This window comes from Tenrec ecaudatus, chromosome 12, assembly GCF_050624435.1.
Source record: "Tenrec ecaudatus isolate mTenEca1 chromosome 12, mTenEca1.hap1, whole genome shotgun sequence".
In the NCBI taxonomy this organism is placed as follows: Eukaryota; Metazoa; Chordata; class Mammalia; order Afrosoricida; family Tenrecidae; genus Tenrec; species Tenrec ecaudatus.
In genome coordinates, this window is record NC_134541.1 from 121,513,458 (window position 1) to 121,536,318 (window position 22,861).

Here is a 22,861-nt window from a genome sequence, read left to right on the forward strand (position 1 = left end):
ATGGCCTGTTAAGAGCTACTTAGCCACTCAACAACAGCTTTATGTTAACTCTACCATCTAATAATACAGAGGTGGAACCTGATAATACAGTTTCTATATTTGAATAGAAATCGTTCAGCTTGGCAAGACTGAGAAATATAAAAGGTCTGTTCCTAGGGGCTGGAATGCCAAGGAGAGTGAAGTTTTCTAGGCAGGATTCTGAGTCAGATGGGGGAGGGGAGCACTGGAAGTAAGCCTGAGAGACATTGATCTGTGATTGCTATGGAGGATGAATGGACATTAGGTAACCAAAGCCTGGTCATTTCGAGTAACACTGTACAAACCCAGATAGGACTGAATGAATATGAGGGTGGACAGTGGGAGGAAATCTCCAGACACACTGTGAATTGCTTAGAAAAACGTGTCCTCCTTTTGTAGTAATCTCTTACTTTTCACTGTAGGTTTTTCAAGAAAAGGCCCCTAGAACAATCTTGGATCAAGGTTGGAAATAAATAAACAGAAATCAGCAAAATTCTTCTCCTCCCAAAACCTCACTGTCCCAGCATCGGTTGTGGGACCTGGGCATGAACGAATTCCCCCCTTTTCAAGAGGGTCTTGATCATAGTGTGAGGGCTTGAATACACTTGGCAGCTAACCAAAAGATCCACAGTTGAAGTCCATCCCATGATCTAGTTCTGAAAAGCCCTTTATGGAAACCTGTAGAGTACAGTTTCACTTTGGTACACAGTGGCCACTTCCCATTGAGTAACACGAGTTGTAAATTGACTTGACAGCAACTATTTGTATATTTATATTTGTGGGGCAAAGGGTAGGGAGAAAAGAATTTGGCCTGTGAGGATAAGGGATATTGGGGAGTATCCTTCATAGAAGGACCTCTCCTCATAAAGCCAAATCCATTACCATCAAGTCCATCTGGACTCATAATGACCTTGTAGACAATTAATGCAACGGGGTGCAGAGCAAGCTGAGTGAGCACCAGGCAAGTGGGGTACACATGCTCCAGTTGAGGGACCAGTAGCTCCTCAGCTTAGGTTGAGGGACCCAAAGTTGTTGGATCTGCTGATTTTCCAACAGCAATCTCAAATCCAGGTTTTTTTAATTTTTAAAGAAGTCATATATGTATATCTATATAGTTATAGATATATATATGAGAGAGAGAGAGAGAGAGAGAGGGAGAGAGGCTGAGTTTCAGAGTACATCAGTAGTGGAAGGCTACAGGGCAGACTTGATCTGATTGCAGAGAGAGTGAGTGGGGAAGTGCTGGAGTACTAGGTGTGGGCTGTGGGGAGTCCCTGGGCCACATGCTGGGTGCCCTGCTGTCTGAGAGTTTTAAGGGAGACTGGCTACAGCGATGGCAATCTCTGTTTTGATCTTGGCTGACCACCCCTGGGTTGGACTTGAAACAGAAGGGAGGTCTGGGCACAGCAGATGCCATTAACATTATGGTAATGCAGTTGTGTGGTGTTTGAAAAAGCATCCCTAGTTACATGGAATGATTTACAGGACACCAGGCTCTGCATTTCAGAAGCCTCTAGTGTACCATAAAAATATATTATAAAAGAATAATCTTTACCAGAGATTAAAGCTGCAGTGAAGGAAACCCGTGTCCAGCTGAGAGCAGCAGTGAGCTTTTGTACACTCTGGAAAAAGTCCCCGTTCTTCATTTTACTTGATTAGCAATTTCTCTCCCTCTTTGGCACCAGGTATCTAGTTAATATTTAGACTTTATATACATTTCATTTCAACTGTTGTTTTTATTATGTTATCAAACAAAGCTGGAGATGTCAACGACGCCAGCACATAGGGGAGAAGCAGTAAGCTGCCAGGCAGGCATCTGGCTAAGGCTCTCAGAGCAAACAGGGCTCCCTGACCTAGGGAGGGGGCCACCGACAGCTGAGTGCTGGGCTTCCCCCTGTCTCCAGGAAGCAGAGTTTGCTAGAGTGTTGCCCTCACCTTTCTCACCCAAAGCAAAAAAGCACAGGAAGCTGAGTCTTCAGAATCCTGCTGTTGTTTACCAATAATTCCCCTTGGCAGGTGGGGTTAGGGTTAGATGTGGATGGCTGGGTGGGAGGGAGAGAGGAGGTGAGATGGAGAGAGAGGGGGTCTGGGAGGAAGGGGAAGACAGGGTGTGGGTGAGGATAGAGGAAAGAGGGCAATAGAGGGAGAGATGAGAGGCAGCATCTGCAGAGAAAATACTTTTTGGTTTCTGTGTGATCAATTAATAGGGCGTTGCACAAGCACCCTGCAACCCAGCGTGGCTCTGCTTAGGAGTTCTTTAGCGCTTACCATGGGCTCTTTCTAGCTGAGTCCAGGGACACCTCAATTCCTACATTGGCAAGGCTCCCAAGGGACACACACACCTGTGGTGAAGGGTATCCAGGAAGAGGCAGCCTCCTCTCTTGGAAAAGAAAACACAGACCAAGGGCTGTCAGTCAGAGGCAAACGCTCTAGGGCAGGGAAACCAGGGCTTTGTGTCAAAGGTGCACCCAGGAGGCACTTCAAGAGAAGGCGGGCAGACTGGAATGGCTGGAAGTTGGGATGGGGAAGCTTATGTCTAGAAGGTAACCTGCCAACACCAAAGCCAGGGCTATACCAGGGGTGCGGGAAGGGCTCGCCTTCCCTGAAGTCCCAGGAGATGGAGAGAGGCACGCCGCTGTGCACTCGCTGGCCCTCAGCTCCCCAGGGCCTGCCACACACAGACCAGACGCTGAAGGGGGCGGCTCACAGCCCTGCAAGTGCTGGAGAGGGATGGAGAGGTCCCAGGCTCCCAGGGGAGAAGGCAGCACACGGGGCCCGGTGGGGAACCGCTCAAGTGTGGCGGGCCAAGATCTCGGAGCTCCAGGGTGTCCCAGCCGCGGCGCACGCCTCGGCTTCCCGCGTCCCCTCAGCAGGCGCGCGCAAGGCGCAGCGGCCCCCCCACACCCCCGCGCCCCCTGCCGTCCCCCGCCCTTCCCTCGGCTGCGCCAGGCGCGCGCGCCCGGCCCCCTCCTCCTCTCCGCCGCGCGGCTCCTCGCTCCCCGCAGAAAGTTAGCAGCGGGGAAGGAACTCGGGCGGCCACAGCGCGCGGCGGCGGCGGCGGAGGCAGAGGCTGAGGCCGGCGCTGCGGCGCAGCCGGGAAGCGGGGGGCGCAGCCCACGGAGCAGGTGCAGCCCGCAGCGCCCCGCGCCCCCCTCGGAACCCCGGCCGGAGGCGGAGGCCGGGGTTGGGGGTGGTGGGGGGGCCCCTGGACTCCGTGGGGGGCGAGCGGGCAGGGGGGGGCCATGCGGCCGGGCTCCCCCCCGGCGCAGCCGGACCGCGGCCAGGGCCAGGGGCGCAGCGGCGTCGCTCCATGCAGCCGGGGCGGCTGGGCAGCGGCGGCGGCGGCGGGGGCGGCGGCTGAAACCATGTCCGGGCAGCGCCGGGGGCTGCCGCCGCCGCCGCCGCCGCCGCCGCGCACGGGGAGCCGCGATGGCCCCGTGGCCCGCAGCGCCCGGGCCGCCGCCGCCGCCGCCGCTGCCACCTCCGTCCGGGCCGCCGCCGCCGCCGCCCGGCGCCTCGCCTAAGGGGCCGCCGGCGCGCAAGCTGCTCTTTATGTGCACCTTGTCCCTGTCCGTCACCTACCTGTGCTACAGCCTCCTGGGCGGCTCGGGCTCCTTGCAGTTCCCCCTGGCGCTGCAGGAGCCTCCGGGCGCCACCGCCGCGCCCCCGCCGAGCCCGCCGCCGCCCTCCCTGCCGCCTCCCCCCGGGCGCCTCGGCGCCCCCTCGCCGCCGCCGCCCGCGCCCCCGCCGCCGGACCGCGCGATCAGCCGCGAGCGGCCCCCGGTCCCCGGGGCCGACGGCTGGGGGCTGGCGAGCGGCGGCGGAGGCCACCACCGGGACGCGTGGCTCCGGAGCCCGCTGGAGCCCAGCGAGCTGCTGGCGGTGCCCGGCGCGCTGCTGGAGAGGGAAGCTCCCGAGTCCAGCACGACGGACGAGGAGCTCGCCGGCCGGAGGGCGGCCAACGGGAGCAGCGAGAGGGGCGGCGCCGCCGCCAGCACCGCGGACTACGGGGAAAAGAAGCTGCCCCAGGCGCTCATCATCGGGGTCAAGAAAGGGGGGACCCGCGCGCTGCTGGAGGCCATCCGAGTGCACCCGGACGTGCGGGCGGTGGGCATAGAGCCGCACTTCTTCGACAGGCACTACGAGAAGGGGCTGGAGTGGTACAGGTAGGACCCCCTCCCCCGGGGATGAGCTGGGTGGGACTGGGGGTTGCGCGCGGAGACCGGGAGCTTTCCGTGCCCTTGACTTCTGGACACTGTCCGCAGAGCCCCATGAACCCCGCTGGGGTGGTTCAGGGGAAGAGGCTGAGGGCGCTGGAGGCTGTCTAGGAATCACACCATCTCAGGGCACGGGAGGAAGTTTCCCACTGCCAGGCTCAGGTTCCGCTTCCAAGAATATGCTTTCTCAATATGCTCAGCTCCAAGTCTGGGAGTTCCCAGCCCAAAGGAAGCCTCTGCCCGTGTTTCCTAAGCCCTACTTTAGAGGCTGAGAGCTGCTGGATTTGGGGGTGCTGTGGACCGAACCAGGATAGCTTGATGGATGAAGGAGCTTTGAGATTCCCCCACTGGAATTTTTCAAAATCGTCCCCAAACCCATCTGCGTGGCAGAAACCCAACTTTATTGTGTTCGCGTCAGAGTAAAATGGATAGGGAACCTTTACACATCCTGTCCCTGGTCATCTGGGGCTTTCCAGGAAAGACTGAGGGTGGATGCCACCTCTGGAACTTTCTGTCCCTCTAGGTTGAGGGAACACAGAGTTGATTTTGCATCCAGGGGAATCCATTTCTGCATGGCAGTTTGTGCCTGAAGAGTTTTTTATGCACCGCACCCATTCTCTTTCACCTGGGAGCTTCATTCCAAACAGAATGAAGCTTGTCTTTGGTGATGCTGTCTTGTCTCTCCTGTCCTCCTTTCTACCTGTGGTGAGATGAAGAGAGAAAAGAGGGTTGGGAAGTTAAGTGTGGATAAAATACATCTCGATTCCGTGTTAGCCATAACATTCAAAAAAACAACCCTCTGTCCAAGATGCCCCCAGTACAAATCCCTTTTACTGCCCCCCCTCCCCCTCCTGCCAGCCCCTGTTTCTCTCTCTCTGTCTCTCCCTCTCTCTTGTTCTCTCTCCCTGCTCTGGAACGTAGGTCTGAATGGATGACTCCATCTCCGGTTGCATTTCAGTAATTGATCATGATTGTCAAAGAGAAACACAGACCTTGTCAGCTAAAGTGATGTTATCATCTTAACAGAGGCAATAGGTAACCGGGGATGGTTCTCTGACTGGTTGCCTTCTTGTTCAGGGATGTGCTTTCTAAGTGTAAATCAGAGCCTGGGAAAGTTTTCGACATAACTTCAGAAATATGTAATAAATGTGTGTACTTTGATTGATTTCTCCCCTCTCTTAAAAATATGCCGTGTGCTTTAAAAGCTTGAGAGGAGTGCACTTTAGGCATAAACATCCAGCATATTAAACTCAAACAGCAAATGTGTCTGTTAACGTCTTATCTGTTTCAACAGCTCGAACTAATTGCCGTAGTTTAGGAGGCTTCAAACAGCCCCTTCCTATCAAAACAGAAAACAGCAAATGTCTAATTTAACTAGAAAATAAGTATTTATAACATCACAAGCCATGGCTTCCAGTATGTTATTATGATTAAAAGGGTGTTGGATGATTAATGCAACAACAGCAAAATAAAGCAAGGGTCTCCTGTCTGGGAGTTTCCGTCTTTAATTGTTGATTGGAGGCATGCATGAGCTCTGGTTTCTTGGGTGGTGTGGTCTGGGACTTTGAGGATGACTGCGGCTTTTTCTCAGTTCTAATTTTAAAGCTGTGTGCCTTGTGAGAAGTGTCTAATGCTCTTTGGTGAAAACAGGAGGCATAAGGATCACTTCTTTCCAACGTGTGTCAGGGTTGCGTTCCAGCAGCTGTAAGTCAGGAATGAAGTGTTTTCTTCGGATGGCTGAAAGGAAAAGTTGGTGGAGGGCTTGTGGTGGCATGCGGGTCACAAAGGCTGATGGTAAGCCTTTGAGTTGTTTCTGAATGACCAGCCAGAACATGTCAGAATACCCAGTGCTGTTTTTCACGGAGGCTGGGAAGAAAAGGTATACATACTGCCTAAATGTGGAGCTATCACCCCTGAAGATACTGTTTTAGCCTTGTGGTACTACAAGGCTCTGACAATCACTTGTGGTGCGTTTGGGGCCCAGGGTTAAGGTTTGGTCACGTCCCAGAAAATTGTTCAACAGCAGAGGTTTAACTGGATTCCCTGGATATGACTGGCTTCATTTGATCTTCACTTAGAGAGGACAAGTGGTATCTTTGATTGCCCACCTGCATGCATTGCTCCTGGTGAAACAAACAAACCAGTTGTCATGGAACTGATTCCTATTCGTGATTACTCCACGCAAGTCAGCCTGGAGCTCCGTGTTTCATACTTTTCATTATTTGGGGGGAAGCAGATCACCAAACCTCTCTTTATTGGTTCTCCTGAGTGAGCGGAGACTCCCAGCTGAGACCTGTTCAGATTTAGCAGGAGAGCACTTAATCATTTTCACCACCCAGGGACTCAGGGACTTGCTTTCTCCTGGCAAACTGAGAAAATGAAACCCACTGCGATCCAGGCAATTCCCACTGAGTGTGAACCTATAGGACAGAGTCTGCATAGAACTGACTTCTAGGGTTTCTGAAACGGCGAGTCTTTCCAGGAGACAACAGCCTCCTCTTTCGCTGGCAGAGCAACTGGTGAATTGGAACGGATGATCTAACCATTAGCAGCCCAACGCACAACCCACTAGCCATCCGGGCTCTTTCTTGCCCTGGTAGATCCTTATGAAGGTTTGAGAGACAAAATTCTACTTGTCAATATGTATCTCTGACTTTGCTCAGAATGTTCTAGCACTCACCGAAGCCAGGAATATTGGGATAGTTCTTCAGCATGGACATGAGCGCTTTGAGGAGCAGTTGTGAACTTTTCATTAGAGTCGCCTCTTTGAGTTCTTCCTTCTCCTCAACGTAGGTGGAGGGATGCCATCCTCCCTGATTTCTAGAGAAGGAAACAGTGGCGTGGATTCACATTGGCTGTAGCAACAACCCTTCCTCTTAATTTCCTGGGCTAACTCCGAATCTTTTAGATTCTAGCACCTGTATACTTCCTCTTTATGTACCTACCTGGAATCCTGTTCTACTATTGGCTTAATTAGAAATCCACAACTTCATTAAAAATTATGGCATTTTCTCCTGCGTTTGTTTGCTTGTTTCCAATAGCCTGCTAATTTTGAAAGTGTTCCTGATTTTTGTATTATCAGCAAGAGGGAAGCAAGAAAAGAAAATCTGGGCAGTTGTAAAGCGGAGCTGCCTCACGCTTCCTTCACGTTCAATAACACAGACCTTGAATTTTTATTTCCTTGGTACCCCTCCAGTTATCTCTAAATCTGGGTTTTCATTTGCTCCTACACTGTTGATTTAGAATGCTTTAAAAACACATTCGAGATGAACACATGTGCATCAGATTATCCAGACTAAATCAACTCATGGACTGAGATCTGTGTGTAACAGCAATGGAGAAGCAAAACTCACTTGTGGGGTTGACACGGTCCAATGATTAATATAGCTGAAAAGAGCAACGTCACAAGCCTATCTTTTGGTGTTCACTGGTATGAGCTGTCTACTCAGAGTACTTAAGTCTTCTAAGAGTGGGGGGGCCTTGTGAAGGCCAGCTGGTGGCCCCTGGAGAACCCCTCAAAGTGATGGCGACTGCTTCACATGGCTTCCAACCTGTCTAACACAAACTGTGATCACTTGGATAGGCGCTCTGGTGGTGTAGTGAGTATTCGTTGGATGGCTAACTACAAGGTCAAGCGTTCAAAACCACCATCTCTGAGGGAGAAAGACAATGTTTCCTACCCCTGAAAGAATTACCGTCTTGGAAAGCCAAAAAGGCAGTGCTGCCCTGTCCCATAGGGCCGCTCTGAGTTGGGATCCATTCAGTAGCAGTGAGGTTGTTTTGTTTTGTGTTTTGCTAACCACTGTACTTTGGAAACCACTCCAGGGTCTTGAACCGCTCCAGGGTCTTGGGAGTTGATCTGTCATGGGTTCTAGGTATCTTCACTGACAACAGCTATGACACCGACTCCATTGGCTGAAGGAATATAGCACTGGAAAATGGTTCCAACCGGGATGTTGATGCTACCCAGAGGCATCTGAGCAGCAGCATTATTCGCAGATGCAATCTGTCAGTAGAAAGAATGAAAGTAAGGGGCAGCATTGGCATTTAAGGCTTGGTGGTGGTGTGGCGGGTTACACCGTGCGCTGCCAGCCCCAAGGCCTGCATTTTGTAACCAGCCACTTGGAGGGGAATGAAGAGGCTTTCTTCTCTCGTAAAGATTTACAGCCTTGGAAACTCAAAGGGGGCAGTTCTACCCTGTCCTGTAGGGTTTCCACGAGCCAGCATTGAGCTCGACGGCAGTGAGCTTTTCGTTACTATTGTGGTAGTTGGCATTTCTGGACATATTATCACATTTGAGTGTCATGATAGCCCCCTGGGCTAAATAGTAGCATTCTCTATTTACAAGGAGCTGGTTAATGGTACAGGTTAATGACTTGCCCAACGATACTGGGAGAGTAGGTTGGAAAGAGGGAACCGATTACAGGGATCTATATGTGACCTCTTCCCTGAGGGATGGACAACAGGAAAGGGGGTAAAGGGAGACGTCGGACAGGGCAGGATGTGAGAAAATAATAATTTATAAATTATCAGGGGATCATGAGGGAGGGGGAAGCGGGGAGAGAGGGGCAAAAAAAGAGGACCTGATGCCAAGGGCTTAAGTGGAGAGCAAATGCTTTGAGAATGATGAGGGCAATGAATGTGCAAGTGTGCTTTACACAATTGATGTATGTATGGATTGTGATAAGAGCTGTATGAGCCCCTAATAAAATGTTTTAAAAAAATGACTTGCCCAAAGCCACTCAGCTGGTCATTGGCTCAGCTGAGATTTGAATCCACATCTGTCCAGTGTCAAATTGCTGTTTTCTTCCATAACATCACATCACCACCTATTTAACACTAAAGCAGTGGTTCTCTACCTTCCTAATGCCATGACCTTTTAATACAGGTCCTCATGTTGTGGTGACCCCCCCACCCATAAAATTGTTTTTGTTGCTGCTTCATAACTGTAATTTTGCTACCGTTGTGAATCAGGTGACCTCCGTGAAAGGGTCATTCAACCCCCAAAGGGGTCACGACCCACAGGTTGAGAACCGCTGCACTAAAGCGACCATTTAATTCATTCACTCAAAAAATATGTAGCAAATATTTATTCTGTGCCCTGGACTGTTTTAAGAGCTGTGCATAAAAGTGGTGAGCAGACAGATTAAATATTTGTTTTCTAGAAATGACATTTTCTAGAAATCAGGAGAGCCCAAGCTGCTAGTGAGTCATTGCTGACTCATCGGGACCCTGTAGAACCTAGTCATCCTGTTCCCTAGTGGTTCCACGGCTGTCACACTTTAGCGAAGCGACGGCCTCATCTTGTTTCCCTTGGAGTGGCTGGTGGGTTCAAACCACCAACCTCTTAGTTAGCAGCCCAACACTTAACACACTGCACTACCAGGGCTCCTTCAAGGCAGTAGGGGAGACAGAAATGTAAAAAGACACCATTAGTGGAAATTCCGGCTGTTATAACAGTTGTAATGGTAACGACAGGGAGTCATGTCTCTACTGGTCCAGAATTCCTGTATCCAACCCAGTAGCCACTATACCCGTGTGACTGCTAACATCTGACACATCTGAATCGAAATGCGCTGAGTTTAAAGGACAATTCAGAATTTGAAGACCTTGGTTTGAAAAATGGAATGCTGACCTTGCTTGCTAAGCCTGTGCCTGCTGCTTACATGTTGAAACTATGGCATCCACGGGAGGCTAAGTAAAGTATTAACGTGAATTTCTCCTCTTTCTTTTTACTTTATTTAATGTGGCTACTGGAACATTTTAAATTTGTTTGGGCCTCACGTTGTTATTTTTATCAGACAGTGTTTACGTGGGGCAGTGCTCTGGAAACTTTTAAGTGAGTCGCCTTCATCTGGGCATCTGGCTAACGTGCAGATTTTGATGCAGTATGTCTGAGGTGGGGCGTACGATTTTGTACATATTTCTACTTAACTCCCAGCAGATGCTGCCGGTGCTGGGACTTCCTTATGAAGAGCAGTGTGCTAGAGAGTAATGTGAGTGTGCATCGATGAGCTTCTAGAGATAGGATGCTCCTGGAAGGCCTCTTTGTGGAAGTGACCCAAATGAAGCATAAGATCCCTTAATGTGAAGTCGAAGGAACCCTGAGTTGGAGGCAGGCTTCACTGCTGTACAAAACATTTTTGTTTGTTTGTTCTTAATTCTGTGATAAACTCTGTCATACGGGGGACAAAGCCATGAACACTTTGTGTGTTGTGGCCATTGTTGGGGGGTATGGAGTTTGTTGGGCATCATTGCGGTGACCCAATGGACAGAAATAGGAAACAGTGTCCAGCCTGTTGCCATCCCCACAATTGTTTTTATGTGAATGCCCAGCGTTGCGGCCACGGTGTCAGTGTCTCTAGTTGAGGCTCTCCCGCTTTTTCAAAGACCCCCCACTTTACCAAGCATGTCGTTCTTCTGCAAGGGCCGGTCTTTCCTGATAACACATCCAAAGTACATGAGACAAAGTTGCGCTATCCTCGCTTCTAAGAAGCAAGCTGGCTGTACTTCTCCCAATTCAGGATTGTTTGTACTGCTGACAGTCCACAGTACTTACAGTATTGTTTGGCAGCACAATTCAAATCCATCAGTTCTTTGGCCTTCCAGCTTTCACATGCGTATGAGGTTTTTGAAAACACCATGTCTTAGATCAACTACACTGGACTTCTTAGACGTAACCAAACACCTTGAGATAATCAGTTGCTAGGCTTGGAGTGTCAAGACCATAGGCTCAGAGGACACCACAGTCCATAGGCTTAGCATAGTTAGCAAATGACAATGTTGTGGTATTCCTTTGTTGGATGAGTAAGGATTGGGGTCTTCAAAGCTGTGAGCATCCATCCATAAGGGCGGCTCTTGGTCTCTCCCTGACCAGAGCTAAGAAGTGTGGTGAAAATCCAAAGACAGATGGAAACAGTTAATGTGATGGATTAACGGGACCATACAAACATCATCCTCTCTAAGCCTGAGACCAGAAGAACTAGATGAAACTAGTCAGTCACTACTAATTGCACTGTAAAGGATCACATTAGAAGGTCCTGGATAGAGTGGGGGGAAAATGTGGAGCAAAACTCCAAATCATACAAGAGACCAGGCTTACTGGTAGGAGAGAATCTGGTGGGAGCTTCCAGGGTCAGGGCGTTTAGTCACCCTTCTGGTCTAGAGCTGAACTCATCCCTGTGTTAGAATAACCAACCATTGAGGAACAAAAGGGTGGCATTTCCCCAAGGACAGAGTTCAGAAGGTTAGGAAAGAAAGAGGAATTGAAGATGGGGGAGTGGAGGAAGGGGAAAAAATGAGGCGCTGATACCAAGGGCTCAAGTAGAAAGCAAATGTTTTGAGAATGATGAGGGCAACAAATGTACAAATGTGCTTGACATACAATGGATGGATGGATTGTGATAAGCATTGTACGAGCCCCCAATAAAATTATTTTTAAAAAATCTAAGCTAATTAATGAAAAAATACTGTTTATTAAAAAAAGTAAATCAGAGGTAAGTGAGGATACATTGAAGGCATTGCAGTGCATCAGTGGAAACAAAATGCTTGTGTATTGTTGGGTGTAAATTTGATGATCCACTCTGTAAACTTTCACCTAATTCAAAGAAAACATCTAGATAAATCACTTAAGTCAACCTGGCTTTGTGACTTCCTACCTGGATGATTTTGGTCCCTTAAGAAAGCTTTGGGTTTTGTTCTTTGTCCCCGACTTCAGTTCCCTTATCTGAGAATGATTCCTTTCTTGCAGGATTGTTGGGTTGGATTGATGAAACAATGTCGGTGAATGCATTTCTAAACAAAATGAGTGTCTGAGAGCAGAGATCCAAACAAACGCGAGGACTGGGCTTTTCCACACTGTTTTGCTTGCTCACACACTATGCCTTCCCTTCGATTACCGCCATTACAAGAGTGGCTAAGGAGCCTCTTTTTGGGGTTTTGGGAAAAGGCTTAATAATGATTGGTTTTGCAGCCTGGATCTGCTTAACTTAAACCAAGGGTCTCAAAGTCCGGTGTTTTCAGGGCCCAGGCTTATCTTACCCGTGACTGCCATCGACTCGGTGGAGACAAACCACGGCACACCCACACTCTTCTAACATGCACCCACTTATGACGCCAGCTAGTCAACTTACTAGGAGAAGATGGAAGCCCAGGTTTTGATCTGAAACCGAGTGTACATTTTTAATGTGCGCAACAAAAGTTTCTTAAAATGGTGCGGACCAGCACTGGAGGACAGAACACACATCGGTGGGCTCAATAGTCTCTGGTGTAAACTCAAGAAGCCCTGGTGATGCACAGTGCTAAGCACTGGGATGCTAACCCTACCAATCAATTGCTTCATGGGACTAACATAAAGAGTCCTTGGTAGCCCCTCTCTGACCTATCGGGCCACTGTGAGCTGGAATTGACTGTCTGGCAGTGGGTATTTTGCCAGGGAGGAGCAAGGGGTTTAGACCAATTTCTAAAAGTAACTTTAATACCCAGATCCAGGCCTTTCAGAGTAACAGAATTCTGACTGGCTTACATGTGTCGTCTAAGCTTAACACCCCTTCTCAATCTTGCAACAACAAGGGGGGAATACTTCCTAGATACATTGCAACAACAACAAAAGGAACTTAATATAAACCAGAACATCGAAGAAAAAGACAGGTCCCCCAATTTCTGATTTTATTCCCAATTTTACAAAAAGTCTTTTAAGTGGGGGAAATTCCCAGTTGTTCACTCACAATCAGAAGCCCCTGAGATGGCTCAGGAAACAGATTCCGGTCAGTTGGATTAAGTCCTGTGAGTGAGAAAAAATTGGGCTCAAGGTACTGGTATTGATCCTCCATATCCTCGTTCTCTTGGACCACAAACCATATTTAAATAATTTTAACCTCGGCTTCTTAGGTGGTGAGGCTATATTACATTTGTGGCCTTCACTCACCCTTCAGATTTGGTATACCCTTCTGCATTGGACCTTTCAGAGAGAGCAGGCTGGTGGCGTAGAAGCAACACACGTGAGAGCATGTGTTGCCATCTCTGCGTTGGAAGAACCTCTGCCTCTTCTTGGCGTGGCCCTAGAGAAGACTTAAGAGTTGCTGTTGTGAGATGCTTGGTGCCACGGAGTTCATTTTCTGGCGCGTAGTGAGGCCAGCAGACAGGCTAGACCTGCCATGCACTTTCCTAGGCCGTCATCTCCACGGGGGTGGACTGCCAGGTCTTTTCTGTCACAGAATGGCTGGGTCGGTTTGAAACTGTGGTCTTCTCAGTTAGCAGCTGTTGGGCCCCCAGGACTCTTTACTTAGGTTTACTAATATCTCCTTCATCTTATATATTTAATATTAGTCAGCCTTAATTCCTTTATCTGTAGAATAGACTCAGTAGTGCCCACTCTAATGAGCTCAACATAGCAGACTATAGTACATTCCGAAGGCTGGTGTGGGATGTAATAAAACGTTGTCTAAAGTGCTTCACACAGTCTATGGCAGCTACATTTCTCTGGTCCCTTCTTCTCTCTCTCTTTCCAATCCCTGCCTTTCAATCTACTCATCAGCCCTGATCGCCTGGAAGAGAACACTGTTCTACGCTTTTCATTTGAAGATAGTCTTTTATTTCAAGATTTTGTCTGAATGAGGGATTTCAAACCCTGAAGCATTTCTTAAGTAGCTCTCCAGAGAATAATCAAACTCAGATTCCAGAGTTTATCTCTTGTAATTTAAGCTGGAGGAAGAAGGGGGTCTGATGTTCTGCAGCCAGAATGCTCCACAATGGGAAGCAATAGAGGTGGCTCGAAGGCTTCTTGGCCTTAGACACTGTCGTTTCCCTAAGCTTCCAGGAGGAATAGATGTTACGGGCCCTGAATGGGTCTTGAAGCACTGGGGATTACAAGAACATGATTGCCTCCAGATTTTTCTGCAGAAATAAAAGTATTTCAGAAGGCAGACCTGTTAAATAAGACCCCGTGGAATTCCCTCTCCTGAGATCCGGGTGCTTCTATTCCTGCTCTTCAGTCATTCTAGCATGGTGTGTGTGTGTGTGTGTGTGTGTGTGTGTGTGTGTGTATGTGTATGTGTGTGTGTGCATGTCCTAACCAGCATTTTTCACTTTTCAATCGAGCCAGGAGAGAGGCTTCAAGCCTTCCGGTGGATGGAAAATTGCCAGGGTCGTCTGTTAGAAAGTTTGAAATGTTTTAGTTTGACCTATTGAACGGTGTCCCTGCAACTGATCGAACCTCTCACTGGTCCAGGAATCTCTGGATTCTGGTGGTTTCTGTGGTTTCACACGCTCTTGTGAAACCGTCTCAGGGATTTCGGTCTGAAATTATAATTCACCGCGAGCCGTCCAGATCATCTTGCCATTCATTAAAAGCAGGCCATTGGATTTTACTTCTAAACCTTTCCTCGTTAGGATCACCCTTCCCTAAGATATTTCTTTAACCTTAAGAAGATAGAAGGTCTCTTTATAGGGAAACCAAACAACACATCAATTCGATGGGTTTTTTTTATCATAAAGGAGAGGCATCAAACTATTCTAGGCAAAGAAAAAAACAAAACAAAGAAGAAAGGTAACAGATAACGTACTGGTTTGTGTGATTGGGAATTCTAGAGAGGACTGGTTTCCAGGAAAGCTGGGTCCAGGGCCTCGGATGATGTCACCAGATCTCTGGCTTTCTCTCTTTCTTTGTTTAACTTTGTCCCCTGTTTGTCGATGCCTTGCTTCATTCTCATAGAGATTGTGTGACCACATTTTAGGCAGGCTGCTTAGTGACAACTGTAGGCAAGCATAGTGTATGTTTATCAGCCCTTTGGAAAATCAGGTTTCTTCAGAGCTCCTGCAGGAGATGGAAATTCTAGGAGGTGGTTTTGGCCAAGTTGAAGGAATCCACTGATTGCTCAAGTGATAGTTGCACTCAGCTGGTTGCCGTTAGGTTCTCTGAGCTGATTCTGACTCTCAACAGAAGGAAACACAGCCCAGTCCTGCGCACATGCAGGACCTGTGCCAGTCGATCTCAGAGAGTCTTCCCCTTCTGGGCTGCCCTTCTGCTTGATCAGGCACGATGTGCTTTTCAAGAGACTGGTCTTTTCTGATAACATTTGCCAAGTACGTGAGACAAAGTCTCAGACCTCACATGGACTGCCATCCACTTGATTCTGATTCAAGGTGGTCCTCTAGGACAGAGTAGGACTGATTGTGTGTTTCTGAGACTGTAACTCTTATTTATTTATTTAGTAAATCATTTTAGTGAGTGGTGTCTTTCAGCTCTTATAACATCCCCAAATCAATTGTATCAAGCATATTTGTACATATGTTGCCATCATTATTTCCAAAACATTTTCTACTTGAGCCCTTGGTATAAGGTCCTCTTTTTGGAGCTGGAAGACTCATTTTTCTTTGGAGGTGTGGCTGGTAGCTTTGAACTGTTGACTTTGCAGTTAGCAGCCCAATATACAACCCTTTATGCTACCAGGGTCTTTTTAGTTCTTTTCCATTTCCTGGAATGCTCAGTATCCAGATTCCTAAACAGAGAGTCTGTCCTTTATCCGTCTTTTAGGTGTTGGTTGAAATGTCAGCTTTCTTAATTTACCTGATTTCAAAATCCGCTTTCACTGCTGAGCTTGTTGCCCTGTTTTCTTTTCTCCAGTGGCATGCACTGCTCTCCATGATCATTTTAATGACCTTATTTCCTCTTCACTAGTATGCAAGCTATCCGAGAGCAGGGCGGCTGTCTGTCTTATTTTTCACTGGTGTCTAGAGTGCCTGGCACACAGTAGGCACCCTATACGTGGCTGATTTTAAAAGTCATTGAACTAATGGATGACGGCGTGCCTTCTATGTGTAAGACATCACATTAGGTTTCCTTATAAAACTCCAGGCTTCTGACAAACACTAGCACTCACATTTCTTGGGCGTGCTGGCTAGGAATTGTTTTAAGCTTTCTCACTTGCTATTTTTGCGAAGCTATTTTGGGTGAAAGAAAGAGAAACCCACTCGAACAAGCTGTGTGGGCTAGGCAGCTTCCCCCAAAGGTTTCTGTGGCACACCATGTTATCTCATTTATTCTTCACAATGGCCTCCTGGGGGAGGTGTATTCTCATCCCAGGTTTACACAGCGAGGGACCGAAACTTAGGAAAGGCAAGGGACTGTCCTCCGTTCACATAGCAAGTGATGACATGCCAGGTATCATCCCTGGAAAATCTGGGTTTGGGGTCCTGGCCTTTGTTGCTTAAGATTTGGGAGAAGAACCTCTAGTATTTACGAGAGACCATGAGGCTCCGAGAGCAGACTGGATTATGTTTCCGTAAATGCGTTGTCAGGATTGCATCACTGACATTTTATAATCCGACAACTTAATGTTGGAATCGTTTCCTCACCACGGTGTGCAGATGTGGCTTTTCTCGGGCCTTAGGGTAAAGGATTCTGAAAAGGGGTTAAGAGCTTTCGGTGTCCTTGGAGCTGAGCTGAGGAAATCGATGAATCAAAGGGCCCAACCAACTCTCATTTGGACTGTTTGGAGCTTTGTGGAACTCGGGGATCCAAAAGCTGAACCTGGAGCCAAACGCTTTTCATTAGAACCTGAGTTCGGGTCTGCCTTGCTTTGTATGCATGACCTTTGTTTTCCCATCTCGAAAATGGGAATGACAACCTCTAGCAAACCCACAGAGATGTCTTTTCCAGCGGGAGAATAGTAATGATGTGCTGGGAATGGCTTTTTTGACACGGTAGCTGTTATTAATTCATGCACATTTCCTGAATCCCCCAGGTAATTGGATTTCTGGAATGCTGAACTCTGGGGACTCCTTGAAAACAGGACAAGCACTTTTAGCAGAAAGTTAGATTAAAGGGTTTAATTTACAGAAACTGTTTATGTAGCATGGATATCAAACATTCCGAGGTCAGACGGCATAAGATCCTGAGAATTCCTGGATGGTGTAACTATATGGCCCTGGATTACTCTTCTATGGGACTTGTGAACATTGACGCTTCATTTATCTATGCTGAAAGAACACACAAAAGCTATAGGATAGAACATGCTTGATTCTTTGGATTTCCCTGCATTTCATAAGCTTTGGAAGTGACCAGCACCATTTCTCAGGCTGCTTTCAATTGACCTATTTTCTCTTTTTTTCCTCATGGACCCTGGCTGTGTTTCCTAGCTTCTCACCTGTCAGGCAGCCTGCTTTCTAACCTTTCCTGGTAGGCAAAACAAACAAACAAACAAACAAACAAACAAGATTTCCAAAAAGGTTTGTTGCAAACCTAATCCCCAGAATTTGTCAATATGTTAGAGTATGTTCCCAAGGGGAATTCAGGTTGTAGATGAATTAAGGTTAGTAAACAGCTGATTTTGAGATGGAGGATTATCCTGGATCATCTGGAGGAGCCTAGTGTGATCCCAGGATCCCAACAAATGGGAGCAAGAGATGGGAGAGAGAGAACCAGCATGCTGGTATTGGGAGAAGGACTCAGAGATGAAGGCTTTGAGGATGAAGGACCAGGGCCTCAAGCCAAGGTGGCTGTGTGTATCTGTCCATATGTATGCATTGGTGACGCACCTGAAGTCAATGCCGTAATGACTTGGTAAGCTGTGACAGACTCTAGGAACTAGGCAAGGAGCAAGATTCTCTTCCAGGTTCCTTTGATTTTGGCCCAGTGAGACGTGTTGCAGACGCCAGGCTCCAGAACCCTAAGCTAATAGGTGTGTGTCGTTTTAACGCACAAAAATGTGTGCTGATTCACTACAGCAGACACTGGAAACTAATGGAGCCCCTTCAGATTTCTCTAGCAATCGCGATTTTTTTTTTAAGCTTCCCTTGGTTTTGTGCCCATTTCTGGAGCAGTCCATGTCCTCGCCTCTTTGGGTCTGAGAGGATCACTATTTGCTGATGGTAATCTGTGTTTAGCTTAAAAGCTAAACTATGCTAACAGGGAGGCCCCAGCAGATGGTGTCTTGAATAAAATGCAGGCTACTTTCTCTCCATCATAATGAAGGCTGATTGTGAAGGCTCTAGGCATCATTCATCTGTTGGTTTGTCCTCCTGTGGTGGCTTGCATGTTGCTGTGATGGTAGACGCTCTGCCACCAGTGTTTTAAATGCCACAGCGTTGCCCACGGTTTTAGCAGAGCTTCCAAACTACACACCGTTTGGGCAGAAGGACCTGACGTAAAAAATGGGGCCAGGGCAAACTTTACCATTGCAGCAGGCAGGGAGTCAGAGAAAAAGAAGAAGACACTCAATGATACAAATTTATAGATCGACACGGTGACATGGTCCTGATTCCTCAGGCCCAGTGACTCATTTCGTTACAGTGTTTGTTCTCGTCTAATGTCTAAGATGTTTACATAACTTTGCCCCTGGTGCTTCATCACATTCATGGGTATACTTTTAGCAAAGGTAAATACACATATATAAATAGTCTGCTAGGTTGATAGATGACATATTCATGTACCCCCACTCTCCCTCCCTACCTGTTTAGCCGAGTCTATCCAAGCATCTGCTCACAGACCACCACTAGGGCAGGCGGGCGAGCCTAACAGCGTTTGCTTCTTTTGCCTTTAAGTCTTGCAAATCTCCCACTGTCTTCTCCTGCCTCCATAACTTCCCTTTTATTGTCCATTGCTTTCCACTTCACCTAAATGAACGCATATCTACCTTTTAGCTCAGGATTTCACATCCCTCCTTATTCCTCCCACACCTGGTGTGTTAGCTAGTCTACCCAGACACACCTGGTAACTATCAAAGAATGTTGCGTTTAGCGGGAAAATTTTTCCTTGATTTTAAAAAATAGTGGTCTCATACAGTATTTGTCCTTTTTGGACACCCAATTTCACTCAGTACCGTGTCGTGGGGGTCCACCCACATTATGTGGTGTTTCCCAGATTCGTCATCATTCTTGAACATTGCATAATATTCCATCGTCTGTGTGCACCAAAAATATCTTCCCAATTCTGCCACTATTGTGCATAGTGCTTCGATGAACGTGGGCGTGCATGTATCTCTTGGTGTCACAGCTCTTATGTCTCCAGGATATATACCAAGTCGAGTGGTGGGTGGGTCTCTATTAATCCTACTTGCAGCCTTGGGAGGAAGGTGCAATGCTGGTGTTCAAAAGGGTCAAAGAACCATCTTACAGTCCCGCCAGCAGTGGGGGCAGGTTACCATCTCCCCACACCCAGGCCAGCATTTATTTATTTTTAGCTTCGCTTTTAATGCTGGGCAACACGACAAGATCTGGATTGTTAATCCCCTCCTTTGGGGGCAATCTCAACTGGTGCCACAAAATGCCCTTAACACTCTTGGGATCCACGTGAAGACATGTCGGTGGTGTCGATGGCTTTGCATTTGACACAAACCCACGGGGCGAAGGTTCCAAACACCCAGCTGAATCACGGAAGAAAGACCTGGAGGTCTCTTTCCATGAAGATGACAGCCACGAGGACCTGATGAAGCAGTTCTGCCCTGTAACACATGGGGTCACCGCAGTCATAATCAAGTTGATGGCAATGCTTACATGGTTCTGTAATTTTCAATGTCCCTTAGCTCTCCGGGTTACTTAACTAGACTGCCAGAGGTGGTGGTGGGGTGAGTCCAAAGTCAAGGGCATCTTAAAATTTAAGATTTAAGATGCAAGTGGTTCCTTGTACCTTCTAATGTGGATCAACTACAAGTTTGTCACCGGATAAGAAAATAAGATGCTTTTCAGTCAAAATTAAACAGACCTTAAAACAGATGCTCAGAAAAAAATAAAAACAAACAAACTCGAGTATAAGAATTTTTTTTTTCTCCTTCCCCCTCCCCCATCCCCTGCCTTCCCAATGAGCCGGTGCTTTCCCTTTGTTTTCAGATTCAGATAGATTATGACCAGGTGGTCTCTTGTCAGGGTTCTGTCCTGGCACCGGACTTCCTCAACTTGTCTTCTGAGCGAATCATCTGAGAAGAAGGACTGCTTGGTGGAGGAAGCCTCATGTGGATTGGAGGGAGAGGCCACGAGAGCCAGCCACGTGCAGCTGACCCAGCCTTACTTGCTGAAAGTGACAGGGACTTGAAGTACTTCCTGGGGAAAAGCAAGGATGACCACTTCCAGGGTGAACTTGACCTTGACCGGAAAGGAAATAAAACCCTCCGAAGTGGAAAGGGCAACATGCCGAGAAAAGACAAAGTCTTCAAGGAGCTCGTTTTATTTGGACCCACACTTCATGCCCACGCAGCAGCAGTCAGCCACTCAAAGAACATAGCGCTCGGGGAAAATCTGCTGCCAAATGACCACTTTTAAGCAAGGATGTCACTTTGAGAACTAAGGTGCAACTGACCCAAGCCGTGGTATTTTCAGTTGCTTCCTACACATGTGGACACTGGACAATGAGTAAGGAAGATGATATAGTTAAAGTTTATTGTGCCAACCTGACTGATGAACACATGTGGGGTTAATTGAAGGGCAGAGGCATATATGGCTTGGTGAGCCTCGCCTTTCGAGTTCTCAGGTCTCTTGCTTCTGATGGTCGGACCAGAGTGCAGCTGCTTTAGCCAGTTCCCTGCTTCAGCTGCCTAGGCTCACTTCCTGCAATTCCTGCAAGCCATCCCTGAGGAGAAGCCACATGGGCCTACCCCGATACAACCCTGGGTGCTGGAGCAGCCGTGTGGAGACCCCTGCCAGTGTTGAGATGCTTATACGTTCACTGACTCGGCTTTCCTCCTGCAGTCAGCGTCATAGTGTGTGTTTTGTGAGATGGAGGAGGACTTTGTGGATTGGTGTTGGACATATGGGTTAATGTTGGACTTGTGGGCTTGGGCAGCACTGGGCTGGGATGTTTTCTTGATGTGCCCTTAACCTTTAGACCCATACAACTTGTTAACGTTTAGTTGATTCTGACTCACGGCAACCGTCCCAGACAGAGTAGAACTGTCCTTCCTGTCGTGTTTCTAGACTGACTCCCTGTGGAAGCACACTGTGCGGGGCAGCTGGTGGGCTTCAGGTGCCAGTCTTGTAGTTGGTAGCCCAGTGTTTCAGGTTTCCTTGTTTCGAGAGAAACTGTGAATCTGTTGCGTGGTGACGGATTCTCATTCGCATGCAGCGCTTTGTCAAGGGCACCTTCTTTTCGTTTCCATTCACACTTTGGCCTGGGCTCTCCTAAACATTCTTGGGTGTCGGGTCCCGTTTTCAGTTCCCTTCACGTAAAGAAGGAAGGAATGGATTAAACAATCAAAACATGTTGGGCATCTTTAAACAGTATTTTCCAGTGGTTGGCCAGGATTTTTTGGGTTAAAACAGACAGAACTCCCAGTAGAAAACAGGACCAAGAATAAACCAAAAGGTGATTTAGTGGAGGAATTAAAAACTCCGAGGCCTAAAAAGTCCTAGGAGAGTCCTTTTTCAGGCGATGCTTAATTAGGATTGTAACAGTGTCACCAGATCCCTACTTGTGGATTTATTGCTGCTGAGATGCTTGGCTACATTATAAAAAACAACAACACCCAAAACGGTTGTAAAAAGGTGCCAGGGGTGCAAACAGTCGCTGCTTTTGGCCGCTAACTGAAAGGTGGATGATTTGAGTCCAGCCAGAAGCACCTCAGGGGAAAGGCTTGGTGACCTCCTTCGGAAGCACTAACCATTAAAACCATGTGGCGCACGATTCTACTCTGCCACACACGGGATTGGCAGGTAATAGAGTAGGTTTGATGGCATCTGATTGTATGTGTGTGATTGGTGTCCCCACCCTCCATCTCTTTCTTCTCAAGGGCAGTGGAATAATCTTTCCACTCCGTGTCCCAGAAATGTCAGCTGAAGTCTTTTGTCAATTATTGGCTCTTATGGGATCGCCCGCCCATAAACGGGTCGCTCTCAGAAGGGAGGCCTGTTGCCATGGTGGTTAAGAATTAGGCTGCCATCCACCAGGTCAGAAGTTTGAAACCACCAGCTGCACCTTGGGAGGAAGCCAACACTTTCTACTCGTGACAGAGTTACAGTCTTGGAAACTCACTGAGGACAGTTCTGCCCTGCCCTGTAGGGTCGCTGTGAGTCGGCACCCACTCGATGGCAGTGAGTTTTGAGCATTGCAAATGGGGTGTGAAGTAGGAAGCATTTCCTCCGTGCAGGTGAGAGTGTGAGTCAGTTATACCCTGTTACCTGGAATTAGGTGCATGCAATTTCGCTTGCCCCAAAGGAGAAGGCTCTGGCTGGCAAAGAGAAAGGGTGCCATGCCCAAACAACAGATATCTCTATTGAGACACCGGCTTAAAAGCAATCTTTCCCTCAAATGAAACTGCATAAAACAGTTGCACGGAGCCTTTTCCTGGCTTATGTGGAGATGGAGGGCCTGGCCCTCTCCCGTCTTTCCACCAAGGTGGACACAGAGAGGCTCAAAATCTCCATCTCTAGCTCCTTTGTGAATATTTCACATCTCTTCCTCAACCCAGAAAGTAAAGAAAGAAGGAAGACAAGAAGGACAAGACCAAGAAAAACAAAACAACAAAAAAGGAAACTTCCCTTCTCTTGGGACCTGCAATGTATTACACCTTGAAGAAGAGAAAATAAGATGAAGAACCTGCCCCTCACATATCACTAATTATTTATTTAGAATATTTTCTATTTCCATAACTTCCTTAGCAACCCCGAGCAGCTGCCTGGAAAATTTAAAGGGATTTTAT

At 47.9% G+C, this 22,861-nt stretch overlaps 1 protein-coding gene across 1 annotated transcript in view; it reads left to right on the plus strand.

Annotated features, from left to right (window-relative positions):
• The first annotated feature begins 3,447 nt into the window (after window positions 1-3,447).
• The window catches only part of HS3ST4 (heparan sulfate-glucosamine 3-sulfotransferase 4), a 493,682-nt gene continuing 474,268 nt past the window's right edge, over window positions 3,448-22,861 (plus strand). Inside the window, exon 1 of the mRNA XM_075528403.1 lies at window positions 3,448-4,184. Within this exon, the coding sequence (XP_075384518.1) occupies window positions 3,448-4,184 (737 nt within the window). The remainder of the gene's footprint in view (window positions 4,185-22,861) is intronic.